General features: G+C 34.1%; 1 protein-coding gene and 1 long non-coding RNA gene across 3 annotated transcripts in view; one reads left to right on the top strand and one right to left on the bottom strand.

Annotated features, from left to right (window-relative positions):
* Pdfr (Pigment-dispersing factor receptor) overlaps positions 1-20,469 on the bottom strand; it is a 221,274-nt gene that overhangs the window by 179,652 nt on the left and 21,153 nt on the right. For both annotated transcript variants that reach the window (XM_074120573.1, XM_074120574.1), the window contains exon 2: positions 4,712-4,787. In XM_074120573.1, the coding sequence (XP_073976674.1) occupies positions 4,712-4,787 (76 nt within the window). The remainder of the gene's footprint in view (positions 1-4,711; positions 4,788-20,469) is intronic.
* On the top strand, positions 49-3,483 carry LOC141448547 (uncharacterized). Its single transcript, XR_012455129.1, has 3 exons — positions 49-349; positions 469-594; positions 2,817-3,483. It is a non-coding gene; the product is annotated as an uncharacterized lncRNA (long non-coding RNA).

Below are 20,469 nucleotides of genomic sequence, written 5' to 3' on the forward strand. Positions count from 1 at the left end.
CAATATGGGGCAGTAAAGTTTATAAAAAGTAAAATATTATTTTATTTCAGCAAGTCTTGGTTGGTACCATTGGAAGAGTGGGGTAGAGGGAGTAGTTGTTGCGCGCTCCTTATATCTATCTTGTCCTGTGCTAAATGTTCATGCCTTTAAGGTTAAGTTAAATGTTTAAAATGTGTTCACTTTGTTTATAATTATAACATTTATTGTTTACTTTGTTGTTGTTTGTAAGAGTAAGAAGAATATTTATGAATATTTCCGAGTGCTGCCTCCCAACCATCTCTCTATACATCGAAACTTCCGGACCTTTCAGTTCCGCTCGACCCATTCCAATATGTGGCGATAGTCGCAGGTAGACTTGCCTATTTGTTCTCCTCTTCTTGTCGCTGAATGCGAGATAGTCTGTTGCCTATGAACAGCTCGGCATCTTAATCAAAATAGGTATTTTCCTAATTTTCCCTTTCATTCTAGCTCTACTAGACGTTTGACGAGAATCATCAAAGGCGTACTGGGAGAATTATCTTATTAGTCGACCAATATCTAATGAATATAAAGGAAGCTATGACAAATCAATTAAATCTGCTCGTTAAACATTTGGTAAGTAGATTCCAATATAAACTATACGTGGGGAATAAGTATCATTGCTCGAACTTGTTGGAATGATGAATTAGCTTCAGCACTCAGAATAATAAGCTTAGCTGCAACAGCTACAAAAGGCAATCAACTCTTACCAATTATATTGCAAAGTGTTGGCTATATAAAGGTTGAAAAAGAATGAAATAAAGGTAATTCTTCGAGGAATCTACACTTCCCTTTCAAACGAAAGCAGATCTATTTGGTATTTGAAGGAAAAGTAGGCATTACTTTACTTACTGTTTGGGTGTTGGCAATGTGACTATACGAGAGTTCCGCACAACATTCACTGTTCAACACAATGCAGAACAGATCTATTTAAAATCAGGAGATACAGAACCTGTAGGTACGGCTCACAAATTGCACGCCCTTAAAATCAGCTCGAGTTCTGCTATCCAATATTAAGCAACATATCTGAGAATAGAAAACTGAACTTATTTTAGTTGTTTAACTAAATTTAGTTTAACATAACCTTGATTTAGCCTGTGGCAGGGTGCACGTAGTTCCCTCTGTTTCTCTTTACTAACCAACTTTGTTTTATTGGATATTATTACAGTTTTATTCTGCAGTTTGCCTACTTTTGTAATAAATATTTTTATTCTACTTCCTCCTCTCGCTTAAGTAAATCGCTGTTAATTTTTATTTAAGGAGGTGAAAATGTGAGTGAGAAAGTGATCTGTCCAACTACTCAAATGGCCAAAATGCCACTCAAACATAAGTGGACACTTGGCAATAGAAAAACATGCGAGCTAATGTGCATGAATATGTATCGTTGCCATGCTGTAAATAATGTACTGCACCAGGGCTGGGCTACTTTTTTTAACTCAAAGGGCAACTTCACAGTTCTGTTGAAAAATGGCCTCGGCTATAAGTTACCGCGAAACGCTGCCCCACTGTACGAAAGTTATTATTATTTTTTTAGTTTTTATGAAATATATTGACTATAAATCTGCTTGTTTTTTCTGTGAATGATTCCTAAATAAATTAACCAATACTTCACCTCTTGGCCTGACAAAATTTTTACATTCAAAAGATGTGCCGCCCTTTTCTCTAATTATTAAAATTGATGGTTCTAAAGTTTTTAAGGTACTTAAACCTAAGAGCAAATATTATTATTGAATTAAACCCTATTTTTGATAAGTTGTCAGAATGATTTTAGTTTTTAATTTATCCCTAAACATTGTCAGAACTCCATAAGTCGAAAGTCTAATAGCCAATAATCCTTAAATAATTGGCTAAATAACTAGTATCTTATTTTCAGTTCTGAATAGATAAATTACTTCAAATTGGGAAGCATACGCATTTTTCCCTCTCTGAACTTAATGTTTTATTTTTAAATGTTCTCAGAGAAGTTGATCGGTACAGACAAGGCTTGACTGACTGAAAAGAGGAAACACAGCTCGGAACCCACTAAAGAAGGTTCATGGGTTTTTTGACGAGCCTTAAAGAGTGCGATGTCACACGCCTTAAATGAAAATACTAGTATTAATAATATAATTAGTTTGTCTTGCAATACCTAACTATCGATATTTCCATAGGAATCATCCGAAGATATATGTAAATACTTAATGTAAATTACAATATGTTGTTGCGACAAGCAGAGGCAATCGGCTAAACTATTTTCAACCATTATAATTTGAATTTATAATTGAGGAAATACACATTTTGTCGAGTAGATTTTATCATAAATTAATACGAAATTCATGTCAGGCCTTAGAAAACGTTCTTAACTAAAACTCTATATCCCGTGTATTTTTATTAATAAAGAATTAAAATTATAAATAGAGGAAAATAAATTAGAATAAATTATTTAAATACACTCTAGGTTATTTACAAGTTTTTAATTCGATTCCACTCGCACAACTGCGTTCTTCGCTCAATTCCTTTTAAATATCATTCATTATTTTTGCAACTATTTTCTTTATTTCAAACTAACTGAGTTATCAAGTAGAAATCCCTTAAATCCATTGTTTAATTCCATAAACCATCCTGGAATTAAATAATAAGAAATAGACTGGGTTCCATTGCTTCCGGAGTAAGTACTGTCCAACTATTTCCCAGGAAATGGAACTGCATCCATTTCTGAATTCTTATTCTAGCTAAATTTTGTGTTCCTAATCTTCTTTTGAATTAGCAAAAATAGCTCATTATTTAATTATTTTTTTTAAATGAAACTTGTTTTTCAGGAAGATTGGATTTCAGGACATTTTAGCGAGAGGGTTCTCTGTAAATTTATAATGTTTCTAAGGATTAAATATGATCCAAACAGTCTGTGTTTGAAATGCTTTGGAGTAGTAATAAAAAGCAAATAAGTTTACACAAGATTTGCTTAAATTATTTTTATATATAATTGCAATGATAATGTTATTGTTACCCCCTAAATAAAGGAATAAATCAAGCACTGAACTGGGGTTTATATTTTGTATTCAGCTACCTACCTACGCTCAGATCTGCAAAAGCTCGCCAACACCTACATCCTGATGGTATGTGCAACACAATTATTGATCCTCAACTGTATACGGGAAGTGTCGATTTCGTGGGAAGTGTAGTTTTCTTCTGAATGAGTCGTTTTTTGGTTACTCTTTGGCATTTTTAGTTAATAAGAGAAACTTTGGCATTTCTGTCATCCTTTTAAACTTTTAGAATTTACGACAAGTAATTCTCACCACGTTCGGCCACTGTAACTACTTTAAAGGTAATTTAAGGGTATTACTGCGATCCCATCTCCTCTTTCTTGCTTCATCAGCTACAAGAACTTTCCAATCGCACCTTGACCACTTACAGCTGTGGGTTAAGCACTGGTCAATCAAAACGAACAATCACCAAATAAATATAGAGTATTCCCATTTCACCGGATATTCAAACCTTTCATTTTTATCAACCAAACTTCTATAATACCATCTGGACAGATGGCTGACATAATTTCATTCCACTACAACTTGCTCAGCTCAGTCATTTAATCGAACTAGTTCTCCTACAATACCAGATTTTACTTCGAAATTAGTTAATTATTAACTATTAAATCTAATTATTACTTATTAAACGAGAATGTTGCCTGAATTCCATTATTTAGTTTACTTATTTCTGTATTTATAGATAAACGTTTTAAGATTTCTATGAATATACTCGTAGGTATATGTCTTATCTAATTGTATACTGACGGCAATAATAAACAGTTTCAGTGTTACCAGTTCAAATTAGCGCCTCCGAACAAATTACTATTCAAACGTAGCCAATCCAAAACATTATTTACATTTTCAGAAATACATTACACGTTACTTTACAATTCTTTCCATTTATTTAAATAAATTCTACTTGATTACTTCCCTCACTAAGTCATCAAGTGTGCGATACAGGCTCTGTAACTGCAAGTCATACCTTAGTACTGATCACAATCTTGCTTTTACAATCAAGTACCTCCAGACAAGTGGTAACAGAGTTCTCAGACTGTGTTATGCCGTACTAGGATCGACTTAAACTGAGAGATATCTTCCATAATCCCCGTGCACTTCTTTATCCAAAATCCTCCACTGCAACTTCTCTCCACTCTAAATGGTTATCTCAACCCATAGTGCCCACACCCACAAGACAGTCACCTACCCTTCTACCAAAGAATCAAACAGATCCTTCTCCAACGTTCTCCACTAACTGTAGGTTTCATCTCTTTCCCCCAGCACTAAATCTTCTTGCTCTATCCTAAACGTCGAAGAAGAATGTTAGAAGGTAAGAATGTTTAGAAAGTGGAACTTCTTTGTATTAACAGATTAACAGTATTAAAAAAAGATTGGACTGTTAGATTGGACTATGTTATTTAAAAATATTTACCTATCACACTAATGTGTGAATAAATAACATAGTCCAATCTAACAGTCCAATCTTGACCAATCTATCTAAAAACCTCGGATGTTGGAGAAAAGTTGGAAGCAGGAAGGAAACTTTGCGGATTTGACGATAGAATCAACGATATTACCTTATCGATGAGGCCCGACTAGCTTATCAAAATTTATTTCTTTTTATCGACTTGGAAAATTTTCAATTTAATAATCCCCGCCTTATGTCATTTGAAAAGAAATTCACCTACCTTCGAAAGTAACATTGTCGTGCTTCGTTTTGCAGAATTCCCTGTTACTGAGATCCAACCTGACAGTGGTGCCCATCTGCAAATTAAAAGAAATTTAATTTATTTATTTTGGTCAATAAGATCAAAGTAATCTAATACGTCCGTTCAGACGACTTCGCAGTTTACCTAATACATTTTCTTTTATAAACATAAAATGATAATTCGTTCAGAATTAAATATGTTCCATAATATAAAATTTCCATACGTTAAGTCAAATTTCAATTTACCCTTTTCGAGCGTCAAGAAATTCAGGAAAAAACCGTTCTGTACACAACAATATTCTTCTAACTCCGAATTTAGACAATACATTTGACACTTCTGAATATTATTCAAGTGTTAAAGAAGTAAATTGTAATGAAACGCCACTTCAAAGGAGACTTAAAGGAGTTCGTCGGAAGGATGCTGAAGCGCCGCTAGATCGGGCGGTACATTAATAGACGGCTGTCAATCTCAACCTGTTCCGAGAGGAAATCCTTTGCAGTGCACAACACATCCAACTATTTTACATTCTCATTTTTGCTACATTTTGTGAGATAGCCGAGCCATTCTCGGGGAGAGGAGGAATTTGGAAATTATTTGAAGGAGTATGCAAAAATAAAATACAATAATTGGTGATTCAGCACTTATATTGGGATGCCAGTAAGCTGAATTTCTGAATTTCTGTGAGTGTAATTGTGACCAGAGGTCGAGGTGCGCTGGAAATGGATAAGTAATACTAGCTCAATTTCTGACTGCTCCCAAAACATAACACTGCCAACTTTAGACTTTTTCATCATCAATACTTGTTTTTGTTGAAGGTGAACAATTTCACCTTTCACAGTTACTCTATTTTCGTAAAAAACTTACACACATCAGATGTGTTACAGTTTTTTATTGATGAACTTTCTGATTATTATATTTTATTTATTTCTTAGTTAGAACATAACGCTATTTCTAAACCTGCTGTTTACCGCGCAATCACTGTATTTCATTGATTTCTCGTATTAAATTTAGCTTCCTAAAATCTTCCTTATTGTATACAAATTCAGCCTGAGCTAAATATTAGTTAGAGAGCATTGATTTCGATCTTTGGTTAATATGTCGTCAATGAACAAGATCCGTCATTAGATAGAAGGTAATATAGCCAATAGAAACTAGATTGTTATTTAGAATAAGCTTATCTGTGACCAGTGCGAGTACTGAATTACAATGAGGGAGTTTTCATCATTGGAATAACAATATTTCATAATCCGTAAATAGCGGAAATACCAGAACTAACATATAAACTGGGATTAAATGCTTTTTTCACATATTTCACTCGACAAAACATATGTAAATGGTTGCTAGGAATTTTTAGATTCAAATTTTTTACTTTCCTCTATCATTTTTATCTGAACAAGTATTGCAATGAGATCCAATTTTATTATATTTTTGGTAAAATATATGAGCCGTCACTGCACAAATCGATTCACTCCACTTTTTGAAATATCTTAAATTTAAGTGCCAAAGCAGTTGGGTTCAGTCATAGCTTTTTATTTTTGTAATAAATTTCCCCAAATAATAAAGATTAACACCATCAAACAACAACAGTTTTTCTGCCCATTGAATAATAAATAATTTATTTCAGAAATCATTTGGATTAACTCCGTTCTCTAATGTAAATCGTTGCAATAATTCAACTCAAATCCAGTAGCAGGCTCTGAATGATAACGGTGAATTGATTTGAATTTATATTAATATATAAATATACGGATTTTTTTTTTTTAAATGTACATTATTTCATAGTACATATTTCTCCATTTTTCGTTGTGTGAAGTTATGTGATAGGGTTGTGCAGAGAACGGCTCAGTTAAGAGCTTGCCATTCTTCAGAATTTATCACTCGATGAGGGTGACATTTTGGACTTGTTCCTGTTTATCTTACTCGTGGAAGATTTATTAAACAATGAAAGTCCGGAATTAATGCTAGGTCTCTGGGACATTGGAAGCTGCAGCCAGTCCATTATATTAAATCGCGATCGTTTATGATCAACAATTGCGGACAGAAATTCCAGAGAAATGCCAAAAATAAGTAAGATATCAGGATGGAGGATTTTGAGAATAGGAGTGGAGCTGTCAGCTGAGAGAAAGCCAAATAAATGATTATGTCCAGATTGGTTGGACAAGATCGATATCAGTATCAGAGGAGTTTTCCTTAAGATTTAACAGCCTCCTAGATTACTTGTGATGACTCATAGTGTCAGCGGTAAAATAATCGCGAGAAATTGGAGGAGAAAATAGCTCTTGTTCCTCCCAACGCAATTAATAACTGAGGCTACGCTAGAATATGAAGGAATATTATAAGACTTTAACTTGGCCTTTCGAGTGTTAGTTTCAGGACTGAGCTTGTTAGGCAAATCGCCTAACTTCCAAAATTATTCTGCAGACGACAGCAATCCGATACCTTCTTCATTTTCAGCCAACTTCATAACAATAAAACAACCGTCCATGAAGAACTCTCCCTTTTAAATTTCCATGTATGTTCTTACCGCTCTCATATTTCTCCAAATTATTTATAAATATGATTTCTTAAATATTCCGGCTTATGAAGAATGATGCGAACTCTATTCTTCTTCTTCTTACAATCAAACCGCACTAGCCTACTTTGAGCATATACATAAATAAATCGGTTACTACCAGTAATGTGAATTATATTTTTTTATTTATAAATATACTTTTTTGAAGGCGCTTAGATGTAGCTGAGGTTATTGGTGCGAGGAGCTACTTTTCAGTACACTCCGGACAGTATTCTCTCGTTACAACACTGTCCAAGACCAGTCAGTGAGCAGTAAGAAGCTCAAAGGAAGAGAAAATCTAAGAGCCAGCAGCTGGATTCGAACCCGTGATCTCCGCGTTGGAATCCAGTATTTGCTAACCACTCAGATAATCCCTTGCTATTTATTATTATTGTTTGTATATTTATTATGCTTCTTTTTCTTAATTTTATATTTTGTTCCAACTTATGTTTCACGAAATTTATACTATATTTAAATGACAGATTAACAATATTTAACTGATTTACTATAACCAGGTATTTGCCAGTATAAATTCTGTTACAAGTCAGTCTTCACATACTCAAGGGAATCTTTGGCCTTTAAAATATTTCAAGTATTTAGCGAACATCGTCTTGAATTCTGGTCTAACTGAGAGATCTGTGAAATCGATAACTGCTCTGGGTTTACCTATATCCTCACTATAACCGTATCTATTTGAGAGAAACTGATAGTTTGAAGAAAACTTTCTCATTTTTAATTGGAATTGAGAGAAAAACGTGTGAATGTTCCAACCAAAGTTCAATTGTTCTCTAAGTTAAGAATGAAATTTTAAAGGAAATTGCTCAATCAGAAGTAATAAACCTTTCACTTTATTAAGGTTTCCTATAAAATGGCTCCCGTCGATTTTATCCATTAATTATAAGCTAAGCACTTACAGGTACTTACTTTCCTTTTCAACTTTTTACAGTTACAACATTTAATTTACTTTATGACGAAATAGATAGACCAAGTAAAGTACCAATTTATCCACGTATCATCAGAGTTAACTTAAAAAGGAATCTGATCTGTAGAAATTGTGATACGAGTACAATGAAAAAACTGCAAATTCACTCAACTTGAAAATTCCTAGTGAAGAACAATTTGGGCGAACTGGTATAACTTGCTGAAGTTAATGATTTATAAATGAACCATTAATTTTATCGTGTTTTTGAATGAATCCAAAATAGTATCTAATGTATCTTTTGAGTTACAATTCTGATTTAAATAATTCATCAAAAAACTTTCTGCAGGAACATTGGAACAAAATGGTGAATACCATTATTATTGACCTAAAGCGTGCACTTTTACAGACCAAAATCGACTTTCTATCCGCTGACCAGTAATCTAATGTAATTCTTTGAAATTAATCTGAACTTCTACAATAAATTAATTTATGCACTTAGATCTCTATATTTTACTTAGTTAATCTTTGTAGATAAATGTATTTTAGAGTAGTTCTGAGAAAAGATTAGGCTTCACTTAAATGTGACATTTCAGTGCAATTTTACGGTCCTACAAACTGTATAATGTTGGCTACAACGAAATTTTGAAGTAAAATCCGCATTTTGAAGAACATGTATGAGTTAGAAGCAGGTCGCGAGGGCAGTGAAACAGTGAATGTATCAGCCAGCTCTCCTGATAATCATTAATTTTCTGCTTGGCTCCATCACACATGATTACTTCCGATATGTGGTTACCATTACGTGATTGTACAAGAATGATGAACATTTTGATATCTCAACCTATTCTGCATCAATTAACGCGGTTACAAAAGAATAAAAGAAATCTTACACTCATTTCCCCTGGCTTTTCATTCAAGTGCTCTTTTTAATTAATTCGAGCTATCTATCTGAAGTTGAGCTAAATGGTGAATTCTGAGAATGTACGAGTAATTTATTCAGAGTTAAAAGTAGGCCTAATTGTAGGTGTTAGGTTGAGTAGTTAAAAATTTGCTGAATAATAAATTCACTCCTTCTTTGGGAATAACATTCATATTCCTTTACTCTTAAATTAATTAAGAAAAATAAAATCTGTAATTGACAAGCTAAAATTTGCTATAGCTAGGAATGTAGTGTAAAAACCACATGAATGTTGGCCCTTTACCTCGATCTTTAATTAGAAAAAGGTAATTTTTCTTTTGATGTTAAGTTCAAACATAAGTTATTTAAAAAAGCAAAGCGTTAGCCTATTGACAAAATTTAATTTTACATTTTACCACGTTGAAAGGTTTATTTATTTAAAAAAAAACTTGTTAACGACGATTCGAATTTAAGTAGCCGTAAAAGTGGCCAATTTTTGTTTTTATCTGAACTTTCAGCGCCGATTGGCCCAGATTACCAGAATGACGAAAATGGCAATGCCACAAATTAGCAAGGCAATGGTAATTCATCACAAGTCAGTATAAACAGTGTAAGATTGTAGGAGTCGCTCTGTGGCATACCCGTCAGACTGAGATTTCCTGGAGTGGACATAGTCCAGATAGTTGGTGAACCTGTCTCAATTTGAATAGACACTGTTGCGAATCTGGAAAGATAAGGGCAACCAGATGAGGCCGGCAGTTGGATAAGGGGTAGATCATTCTAGCGCCTAAGACGGAGCGTAGCTCTACTTATGGTCTACACCTTGAAAAGTTCTTCCTTGTCACAAGGTTGAAGGTGAAAGTATGAGTGTTCTTACCCAAATGATTTTATTTTAGTAAATCCAAAAATCTTGGTTTTATTAAAATTTATCTTTGCATTAAATAAGATAGTCCGCATTAAAGAATCAAATAGTTTTTAGGCGGATGAATGAAAAGAAACAGGAGATTGAGATTCTATTGAAAGTACGAGAGTTTTTCATAGCTTCAAATATTCAATCTGGTGAACAGTGCACTGGCTATACCTCAGCTGCCCAAGCAGTATGAATACATCCGACAGCATCTTGAACGCACCCACCTCTTTGTAGTGTGCGCATTTTCTACATTTTAACTCTCAGAATCCATCCTACTCAAAATACTTCTAAATCCCTCTCTGCTAAGTTGAGAAGAGTATAGCCTTTGCTAAACACACTAAAGAATGTTTTCATTTTGTTACATTGAATAGCTACTCATCAAGAGTCTTTTTTCTTTATTTTATTATTATTTTGTTTATTTAATTCAATTTAATAAAACCTCCTTAGGCCCAAACTTCACCAAAAAAAAAAAAAAAAAATTGTGAAAGGAGAAAATAGAAATTAAGAGAAACATTTTTTGAGAAAATCGGACCACTCGACCGGCCATTTGGCGAAACAATTTGGAACTTCTTTCTTACTCTTCAAAAAATGTTCCTTCAGCATCGCAATCTGTTCTTAGAAACGATATTTTGATAATAAACCATCACCATTTCAAAATTCTTTTAAATATTTGGGTTTTGAAATGATGATGTCCAGTTTCCAATCTTACACGTCCGTCTGGAGTATGTAATGGCAATCGCAGTAAAAGCTTAAAGAATTTATCTTGCACTTTCTCCAACACATCACAATAAAAAGCCTGGGAAGCATCTCCTAAAAGTGGAAGCCCACACTTCTGAACAATAGAATAAAACAGCAGTATACATTGAACTAAGCAGACATATTTTTAGCGCCCACAAATCTGATTTACAGTTATCTGTTAGTTGCTGATTGACTTTTGGCAATGAAAAATTCCCTAAATCTCCCACTAGAAGAAAAAGGTGCGCCACGGTAGTTACAGCTACCTGTCAATTTTATTTCATTATTAGAATAAAAGGATTCTATTAAAGGATTAAGTTCGTTTTCATCAAATTAGCCTCTAGAGCGTTGAGACTACAATATTGATGCAAAATATTTAGTTCTTGTTGAGCATCCCTCCAAGATGGAGCTAACTTAACAATAACATCTGCATATAGTAGCATTAATATTTCTCTGTCCTGATATTCACGCCTCTAGAACACTTTCTTTTTTAAGGATAAAAGTGGTGATAAATGTTAATATCTTAACTAGATATGTCATTCTCCACTTTCTGTATTGCTTTTTAATCATCCTAATAAATTTCGGGATTATTCCTAAATTTAATAATTTAATCCAAAGCTTGCCATAGCGTACAGAATCAAAAGCTCTGCGAAAATCTATTCCATAAATTTCGCCTCCTGCAGTGCGCAATTGAATCCTAATAATGGAACTTAATATAAAAAATTCTATCGCGGCATCCTCAGCCCTTACGAAATCCTAATTGTTCCATGCGGATAAAGACATAGCATTCAGCCCAGTGTGACAATCTTTTGTTCAACATGAAAGTGAAAATTTTCTTAACCGTGATTACCAATGATATTGGGATGTAATTAGAAGGGTTAAAAGGATCTCCTTTTTTGAATACCATCCTTGTATTCACCTTTCACCAAGAAGAAGGGACATTTTCTTCCCTCCAAATTAGATTTTATTAAACAGATTTATCAAATAATGCAGCCAAGCGGGAGAAAGATTTTCAAACTGCTCGTTTTTTATGAAGTCAGGGCCAGTAGCTTTATTTATTTATTTATTTTTTTGCCGCCACAAAACTAAATACGCGCTTCCAACTCAAAATATTTAGAACGTTTAGTTGGAATAAACTCCAATTCAATATGCTACAGCGAACCTCACACGTTACAGAGCACCACAGTCCGGGTGTATTTCTATTTTATAAATCGTTCACACAATCTCTCGCTATTTTTTTTCTCATACACCCGCGCGAACCTGATTGTACATTCTATTCTGACAACACAATTTCTACGACAAATAGTTCAGAAACACTTTGCTGTGTTCTACGTACAAAAAAACGTTTTGCATTTAAATTTACGTTGTTCATGTTTTCGAAAAAATAAGAAGAAAAAAACAGCCATTGTTTTAGATGGTACATGGTGTTATTTTGCTTAATAATATTTTGCAGCAGGCGTCCCTGCTACAATTTTATAAAAATAATCCTTAGAATTCACCTTCCACCAACGCGTTAACCTGTGAAATTCTCTCAAAGCTCTTTAATATGATGGTACTTCTTCAACAAATAAAAAGAAAACAGTCGAGACATTTCTTTTTGTCTTTTTTGAAACAAAAGAGAAACGAGTATACTTTTCTTAGTAATTTTATTTTTACATTGAACCTGTACCTTAATCTACTTGTCTACATAATTTCCACTAATATTAAGGCAATTATCCTATCGTTCATCCCATCCTAATACAAGTCTACCATCTGACTTGACAACCACTGCAACAAAGTCATTTTGACGTCTTCATCGTCGCTGGCACTGGCGCTGACCACCCAGATGCATCTTCAAATGCAGAAACAGGTATTAGTCACTGGGCGCTAGATCGGGACTGTATGGAGGTAATCAAGTCGTTACCAGTCAAATGATCCGATGAGATCTTGACAGTTTGATTAGCCCTGAGTGGACGTGCATTGTCATGGAGAAAATGATCCCTTACTCAAGGTCTCACAATAGATTGCAGGATACGTTGCGCGCAAAATATCCACCAGAAACCCCCCAAAACAAAGTGCACACGATTTTCCGGGCTGAAATGCGTCCGGTCACAAGTTCGTAGAGAGAACACTTGATATCCTCAAATTCGGACAATGGTAAAGCGTCTGTTCTCTTCCACTTTTCCGTCAGCTTTCAGCACAAAATCTTCAGTAATAAAGCCCAATCATGAACATTAGTGCGGCCATCTTAAAAAGCTCGAATCCGTTTCCGTAGCATTCCGCTGCTCATGTTTTCTCCATAAACTTCATTGATCTCACGATGAAGTTCAACCGCATTGTCACCTTTAGCACCAAGAAAACAAATAGCAGCGCGTATTTCACAGCCTCAATCGTAATTGAGTTTCTCAATCGCGAGGGCATTTTAAAATACTAACAAACAAAGAATGTTTCCATAATAGCTTCTCCTTTCTTCCTGAAGATTTAAGTGCACAGCGCGCATGCGCCAAATGCTAATCACAGCATTGCTGCGGCCGAATTTCAAAACGTTACTTCCTTGAAATCAAGCCTCTTATTTTGTCTGCAAATCTTTTCTTTAGAATTTGACATGTTTAATGCTATACCAGTCATAATCAATGACCAAGTTTCACTAATCAAACCAACTTGTCACCACAAGCTGCAATTCATCGTGCGAAAGATATGGCAGTTCCGAACTGCACCACGTTGTGGATCAGTGATGCTTGCAATTATCATTGGATCGCCGATCCGACCGATAAAACTACATGGTTGTGCAATTCCTGCGACTATTATGCAACTTTCTCAATAGTTTTTTTTTTTCTAAGATTTAAGGCGCGTCAACATCTGGGGTTGTTGGCGCCCGCAGTTTTTTTCAGAGCATTGCCGGCCTCCATACAGAGTTCTCTCGTTACACTGTCTTATCACTGGACAGTGAGCTGTAAGAAGCTCCTAGAAAGAGAAAATCTAAGGGCCAGCAGGTGGATTCGAACCCAGGAATGCAATATGCTGACCGCATAGCTAATTCCTTCCCCAGGGGCGGCTTAACCTATAGTGCAGGGTGTGCAATGCACACGGGCGCCGCCGTCTCAGGGGGCGCCGCGGCGCTCCCTGAGACAGCTAAGAGCATCGTCTTGGACCATCATGGTACAACAATGATATGACAGAAGCGGCCAGCCAGCGCGGTTGGCGGCAGTTATCAAACGCGATAACTTAGTTAATAGTTATAGCCGCGGGGGGGGGCAGGCCTAGGGGGCGCCAGGGTTTCATTGCACACGGGCGCTACACGAGCTAGAGCCGCCCCTGTCCTTCCCTAAAAGTTTTTTATAGCAAAGTATTTTGTTTTGACGTAATTTAGAAAGACAATACTTGACAGTTTATTGATGGGGAAAGAACAAGATCAAAGGCGCAGTCCCGTTCTATATTAGATATAATCAAAAAATAAGCAATAAGTTCGTATTCATTGCGATTCTTGGTGCAAAATTCCGGTAAAACCACATTGCATTGCAGTCATTTTTATTGACTCACAGAGCGCGTTGCCCACGGTGCTGAAGCCTGGAGGCTGCCAAAGATAGAAATATATTTATGCGTTTAATATTATCAGAAAGTTATAAAATAGCAGTTATTTATACTGTTTCATCTATAACTTGAATAACTTTTCATTTTTGTTTGATTTATTAATGAGTTTTATTACGCTGTATCCATACAAATGCAAATGCACTTATATTTTCTAGTCGTTATTTTATTCATTTATTTATTGAGGCTCTTTTAGCGTGCACAGTTACAGCCGTCGCTAGGGTTACGGTTGCCCGCGCACAAAAACACGACAGCCTCCGCCAAAAAGAAATAAGTATTATTGATTATGGGGCAATAGTTTACAGTATTTTGGCCCGGTTTAAATTGTTGTTACGTATTATACTTAAGGCGCTACACCTCGCGGCGAGTCTTGGCCTCCCTAATCCGCCATCCTGCTCCATCTTGCGGCTCCTTTCCATTGGGAATTCCCAAAAAGTTTTGCTTCAGGCGCCACTCCATCAGCCCACCTCAGCCTCAGCCTTCCTCCCCTTCTAGTTCGGTTTGTCGTTTTATAATAAAACAAAAATTTGATGGGTTATATATGCAGTAATCGTCTTCGAATGACTGAGCGAACTATAATTTTTTGACTACCTGTTACTACAATACATGAATTGGTCAATAAAACAACAATAATTTTTCGCTAACGTATCGAGCAATATAGTCTCTTTCTCTCTCAGAATCTATGGCGAAAATTAGAGTTGATTATTTGAAAGAAAGAGGGCGCCCCCAATATGTGCCCACTTTTGTTAACTTTTTTAAATTCGCTCTTCGACAATCGTTGCATTTGAAAAATTTAGGCGTTTGTGCTGCAGTATCAAGGAAGTTTTTTAGAGAAAGCAGTCCAGCAACCCCACATGTTCCGGGAACACTGTCCCAGCCTGCGGGCCCAAGTGGATCACAACAGCCTTTTGAAGCATTGAAAAATATATTTCTCTTTTCAGCACTAAAAATGTGAGCAGACAAATATTGCTTCTTTTTTACTAGCGGCTTATTTTCCATTAATAAAAACATGAATTTTTTTGGCTGCATGCAGTTAAATAAATTTCCTTATTCTGGTTAAATTCTGAATTTTAAAAATTATTTGTATCAATTATTTAGTTTTTCATATAAGAATTTGCTTCATTAATGAGGAAATGATGATAAAAAAAATATTAAAGTAAACAAACATAAAATGGAAGGAAATGAGATCTAAAACAAAAGAGAAGTTTTTAGGACGAACATTTGCATTCTCTGTTAAAATTTTATTCAATTTGTCTGCTCCTACTCAACTTAATTATAAACCTCTGGGGCAGGATATTGGATATCAGTCTTCAGGAAGTCGATAAAGAAAACTAATATGAAAACTTTAATAACTCAAGTCAATTTTGCAGCACAAACGATATAATTTTGTTGATCAACGGAACAAACGCAGTACTAACGATGAGCCAAAAAAAATTTCCAAAATAATCGATGGTGGGAACTACAACTTGACGGATGTGAATCTGGAGATTTTTATCATTTCCGTAAGATCTCCAAAATGAATAGAAATTATCTCGGCAAACTCAACGACCTGGGCAAAGAAAAGAAAGTCTTCCTTTCGTTTGCTGGGGACCATTGAACGGATATTTCCTGTAAATTCGAAGAACTAACTGATCGCAATTCTTGTCAACTTCTGCGACAAGTAACAGAAATTAATAAAGTGACAATCTATCTATGCAAGTGCCATTAGATTTTCTTTTCTCAGAATAAAGCTTTAAAAGACAATCTCAAATAAAACTTAAAATTCGATTCGGTAATGTAGCAGACTTAAGCTTGATTTTATCTTGGCCGAAAACCTATTATTCGGCCTAAAATTACCTAAACGAAATATCAAAGTTGTATAATCTGTGATTTTTAAGAACTCAAATGAAACCAGTTATTATAGTAGGCAATAAAATATTTCCAGAAGTCGCCACGAAACTGTCAGTTGCGAAATAGCTCTGTACCATATCTCTGGTAAGTCATCTGGATCTGAAAAACTCAAGGAGAGTGAATAGATGTCAAAAACACTTTCTCTGGTTACAAGTAAATATGATTGCGTATAAACAAAATAAATTGAAATAATTGAATGAGAGCCATCCAACGATGGCTCTCAAAAACTGTTAAAAACAAAATTATAATTTCTAAATAAATGTAATTAAAATGTATAATGCGCGTTGAAGTTTTATTCATATAAAACAGAAACGCTGGTTTCAACGCTAACAACTATTGCAGTCAAGCTGTACTAGCAGTACTAGCGAAGAAACAATAGTAGTTGATTTGAACTACTTGCTTACTATTAAACATTTAAACTTCATATTTATTTTCTAGCTTCAATTTTTGCAAGCCTAACAAGAGTAGGTTAAAAAAAAATCTTCGCATTTTAGATTCATTCTGAAGATTTGAGTATTATCTACACTGCTGTTGCTCTGGAACGTAGAACTGCAACTTGCAACAATACGGAAATGTTACCTAACAGGGAATCCTGCATCAACCTCTCTCCGAGAACTGCTCTAAAACGGATTTAACAAAACAAACAATTTCCAACCAAACACCGTTTTGTATAAGTTATAAAATTAATATATTGATTGTTTTCCCGCAAGTCTGAATTTATATTGATGGTCTCGACTTGCTTGCCTCAAAAACTATAGCAAAAACTATAAGGAAGTAATGCGAATCTAGAAATAGTTGAAACGAATCTTTTTTACTCACATAAACTATTCGCATAAATCTATATCCGGTACAGTTAAACAGTTAAAACAACCATTAATGGCTTAAGGTCAGACACGTGTACTAAAACTTTAATACTATACTTTGATAATGATTTGAATTCTGTACTTAGAACAAAGTACCTCAAAATAATTATATTCACGTTCTGACGAGAACGCGCGTATAATCTTGATAAAATTGGATTTTAATTAGATAGACTATTACAGGGAAATTGTGTTTAAATTATAGAGCAAATAGATGGCATGCAAATAAAGCGAGCAATCTCTGTGGTCGCTCTGGAACGTAGAAAGCGCATTTCATCTACCGCTTTAAAAGAACGTCTATTACCATGCGCTAGCAACGAGAACCTTACCAAGGAATCCATTAAACCGCTAAATAGATAGATATATACAAAGATACATTTCTATAGGAGTTAATTAAATAAAACTTGTGAACTAACATGGAATTAATTTCCTATAGTGAAATGAAGAACAAGCTCCTGATAACATTGTTTTTTAATAATAATACATGGGGAATACTTATCCTTTATTAGTCCACCACCACATTTACCCTAGAACCAATATTTAAGGAAGATTATCAAAAACTAAATATGTAATTAATAGTTTCATTTTTTTTATTACAGTGCAATCAAATACAATGTATGAATATTATTAAGAGCCTTTTTACATTTTTAATAAACAGAGGATTTTGTTTGCCAATGAATTCACCAAATCTCTTTTTATTATTATATTTAGATACCAATCTTCATCCGATTTTTATTTGCACACAATCGAGTTGCACTTCAATTATTATATCTATCACTGTCTGGATCTTCTATCACACTGATATTCCTACTTTCTGTCGAACAAAAAAGAGGATATTTTGGTATGAGTATAACTTTTGGTAATTTAGATTGTAAGACAGAACAAAATTAAAGATATTGTTTCTAATCATAAAAGACCATATGTTTAATAATTATAGACAAACGTTTATATAGACAGCATCATGTTGGATGTAGCGAACTGGATTTTAATAAAAATATTTTTTATTTATTGTAATCTCTTGGATTCCATTCAAATTAGATGGATAATAAAAGTAAAAGGTGAAATGACGCACTTAAATAAATATTCTTTTAAAAAACTATTAAAATTTGTTTTCTATGTAACTGTTACCATATCGAGTGTACTTCTCATTTTATATCTAAATGTCCTAAGTTATAAAATTTTAGGATGAGATTAAATAGGGAAAATTTGACTGTGTCAGAATTTGACGGTGTTATTAAAATATCCAATTTAAATATGAAAATAAATAAAAATAAAAACATGTTACGATTTAATAGTAATTAGGGTTTTTTATAATTATTAACTAATATAAATGTAAATAAATTAGTATTTTTTCTTATGATACAACTCTTCAGACGGTGATCGACCATTAGACAAATCTTGTACAGCTCTAAACATCGCGTATTTTTATATTTATACTGTTATTCATATAAAAAGATATTACGAGTATAATAATAATAAAAATGTTTCTGGTGATTCTCTAAAGGGCTATTCACTTACAAAGTACGGCTTCCTCATTAATACTAATAAATATTTAAGTAAAATTCCAAATTTAAAAAAAAAATCAATTGATTGAAGATGTCAAGTTTGCTGAAACATTTTCCGATTATGATATTTTCTGAAAGTGGTTGGAACGATGTTCTTTAATCATTGATTCTCGTATTACATTAACAGATCCTATATTTTCCTTTGGTTTTGAACTGGAAACTGCATTGTCCACTTCCTTCTAAGTGTCAAAGGTTCAGCAACAATTTGAAATCTGAGACCAAATGGCCACTTTTCTTGGAATAAATTACTTATCCTGGCCAATTTCTAGAATTAATTTGAAGAAAGCTGCGATGATAAGAGGAATTCTAAAATTAATCTCCTCTCTATTTCTTTTAATGATATGTTCATGGAAGGGGAATAGAAAGAGAAAACTTTTGAAAGGAAAAACTCGAGAAAATAATCCAAAAGTGGAATTAAAACAGGAAAAAATAGCTACTAATGGAGGGAGGCGCATTACGGCCGGCCTTCAGCTGACAGGTTCCTTTCTCGCAGGTTTAATGCACTATTAACTCCTGAGCAAAGTCTGCTCACTTTCAAGCATCTCTCTCCCTTCCTTTTTATCTCTCATTTCTTCCTCTTTAAATTAAAAAATAGCTGTTGTCATAAAAACCAGAGGATAAAGCAAAGAGGTTATTTGTAAGAAATATTCTTTACATTCTAGAAAGTCTTCATTTCTTGTTTATTTCAAACGAAAATGAAATCCTAGGATGAAACACTTACAAGTCTTGGTTCTGAAAATGAAAAATTATTTTTCAAATAGTTGCAAACGTTTCGATGTGAGCCTTCTTTAGCGTTTCTGTTGAGATACGACCATGTCCTAGGAGGCTAGTCTGTCGGGGATGTAATCGGCAGACTTCACATAGCGCTTCATTGCGCTACAGTTGTGGGTCCTTTGCAGTGCAAAAGCCTAAGATGTCTCCTTTTTTTAGCAGATTTTTTTACTAATTTAAAGTAAAGAATCAACTTATGCAATAAAAATTGAGGTAATTATTAACCTGACTGTTTTACACCGAAAAAATTCTTCAATAAAATCAAAATTGGGCACATCATAATTAAAATAAAACATATTCTGCAATCATTCATACACCCAGTTAGTTGGTGGTGATATAAATCTTCAAAAAAAAATTATTTTTATTTTTCACAATTTTATTCATAATTAAGAACCTATTGAGGAAAAAATAGTACAAAAATTCTAATGGTGGAAATTATAAGTGGTGTTTGGGCGCGAAATTGAGCGTGGTTTACCCCCACCACATTGCCATTTATGTCCAGGTGTAAAGCTAACTATTCTCTACAAATCGATAAAGATGCCATCGAAATCCCATAAATAAAAATACAGCTGCAAACGCTTATAATTTGATCGAGATTCAAATCCTCCAAAATTTACCGTTCTATATTTCTTTAGCTATTTGCATTAAAACATTGCAATTTATGTCAGTTTTAGAGCTAACTTTTTTTCTACCTTTTGGTAAAGAATTCACTTCAATCAGATAATTAGGAAAAGAGAGATAAAAGTTTAATATTTGAAAGAAACGTAACATCTCCTAAATTTAACCTTCAATATCTCATTAACTATTATCACTAAAACATTGCAATTAATATGTTTCAGTTATAGAGCAAACATTTCTCTACAATTCGGTAACGAATTCACTAAATTTTTAGCAGTACAAAGAGAGATACGAAGGAGATATAAAGAATAAAGAAGAAGATATAAAGGTTTGAATAATGGAAGACTTTGTGAACGACCAAAATTTAACCTTCTATATCTCATTAACTATTAACACTAAAATATTGTTATTGATCTGGAGCAGGTTAAGTGCCCATTCCACTTTCCTTGACAT

Source organism: Rhodnius prolixus, unplaced genomic scaffold, assembly GCF_049639745.1.
Source record: "Rhodnius prolixus isolate KJV_2025 unplaced genomic scaffold, Rpr scaffold_2, whole genome shotgun sequence".
Lineage (NCBI taxonomy): Eukaryota > Metazoa > Arthropoda > Insecta > Hemiptera > Reduviidae > Rhodnius > Rhodnius prolixus.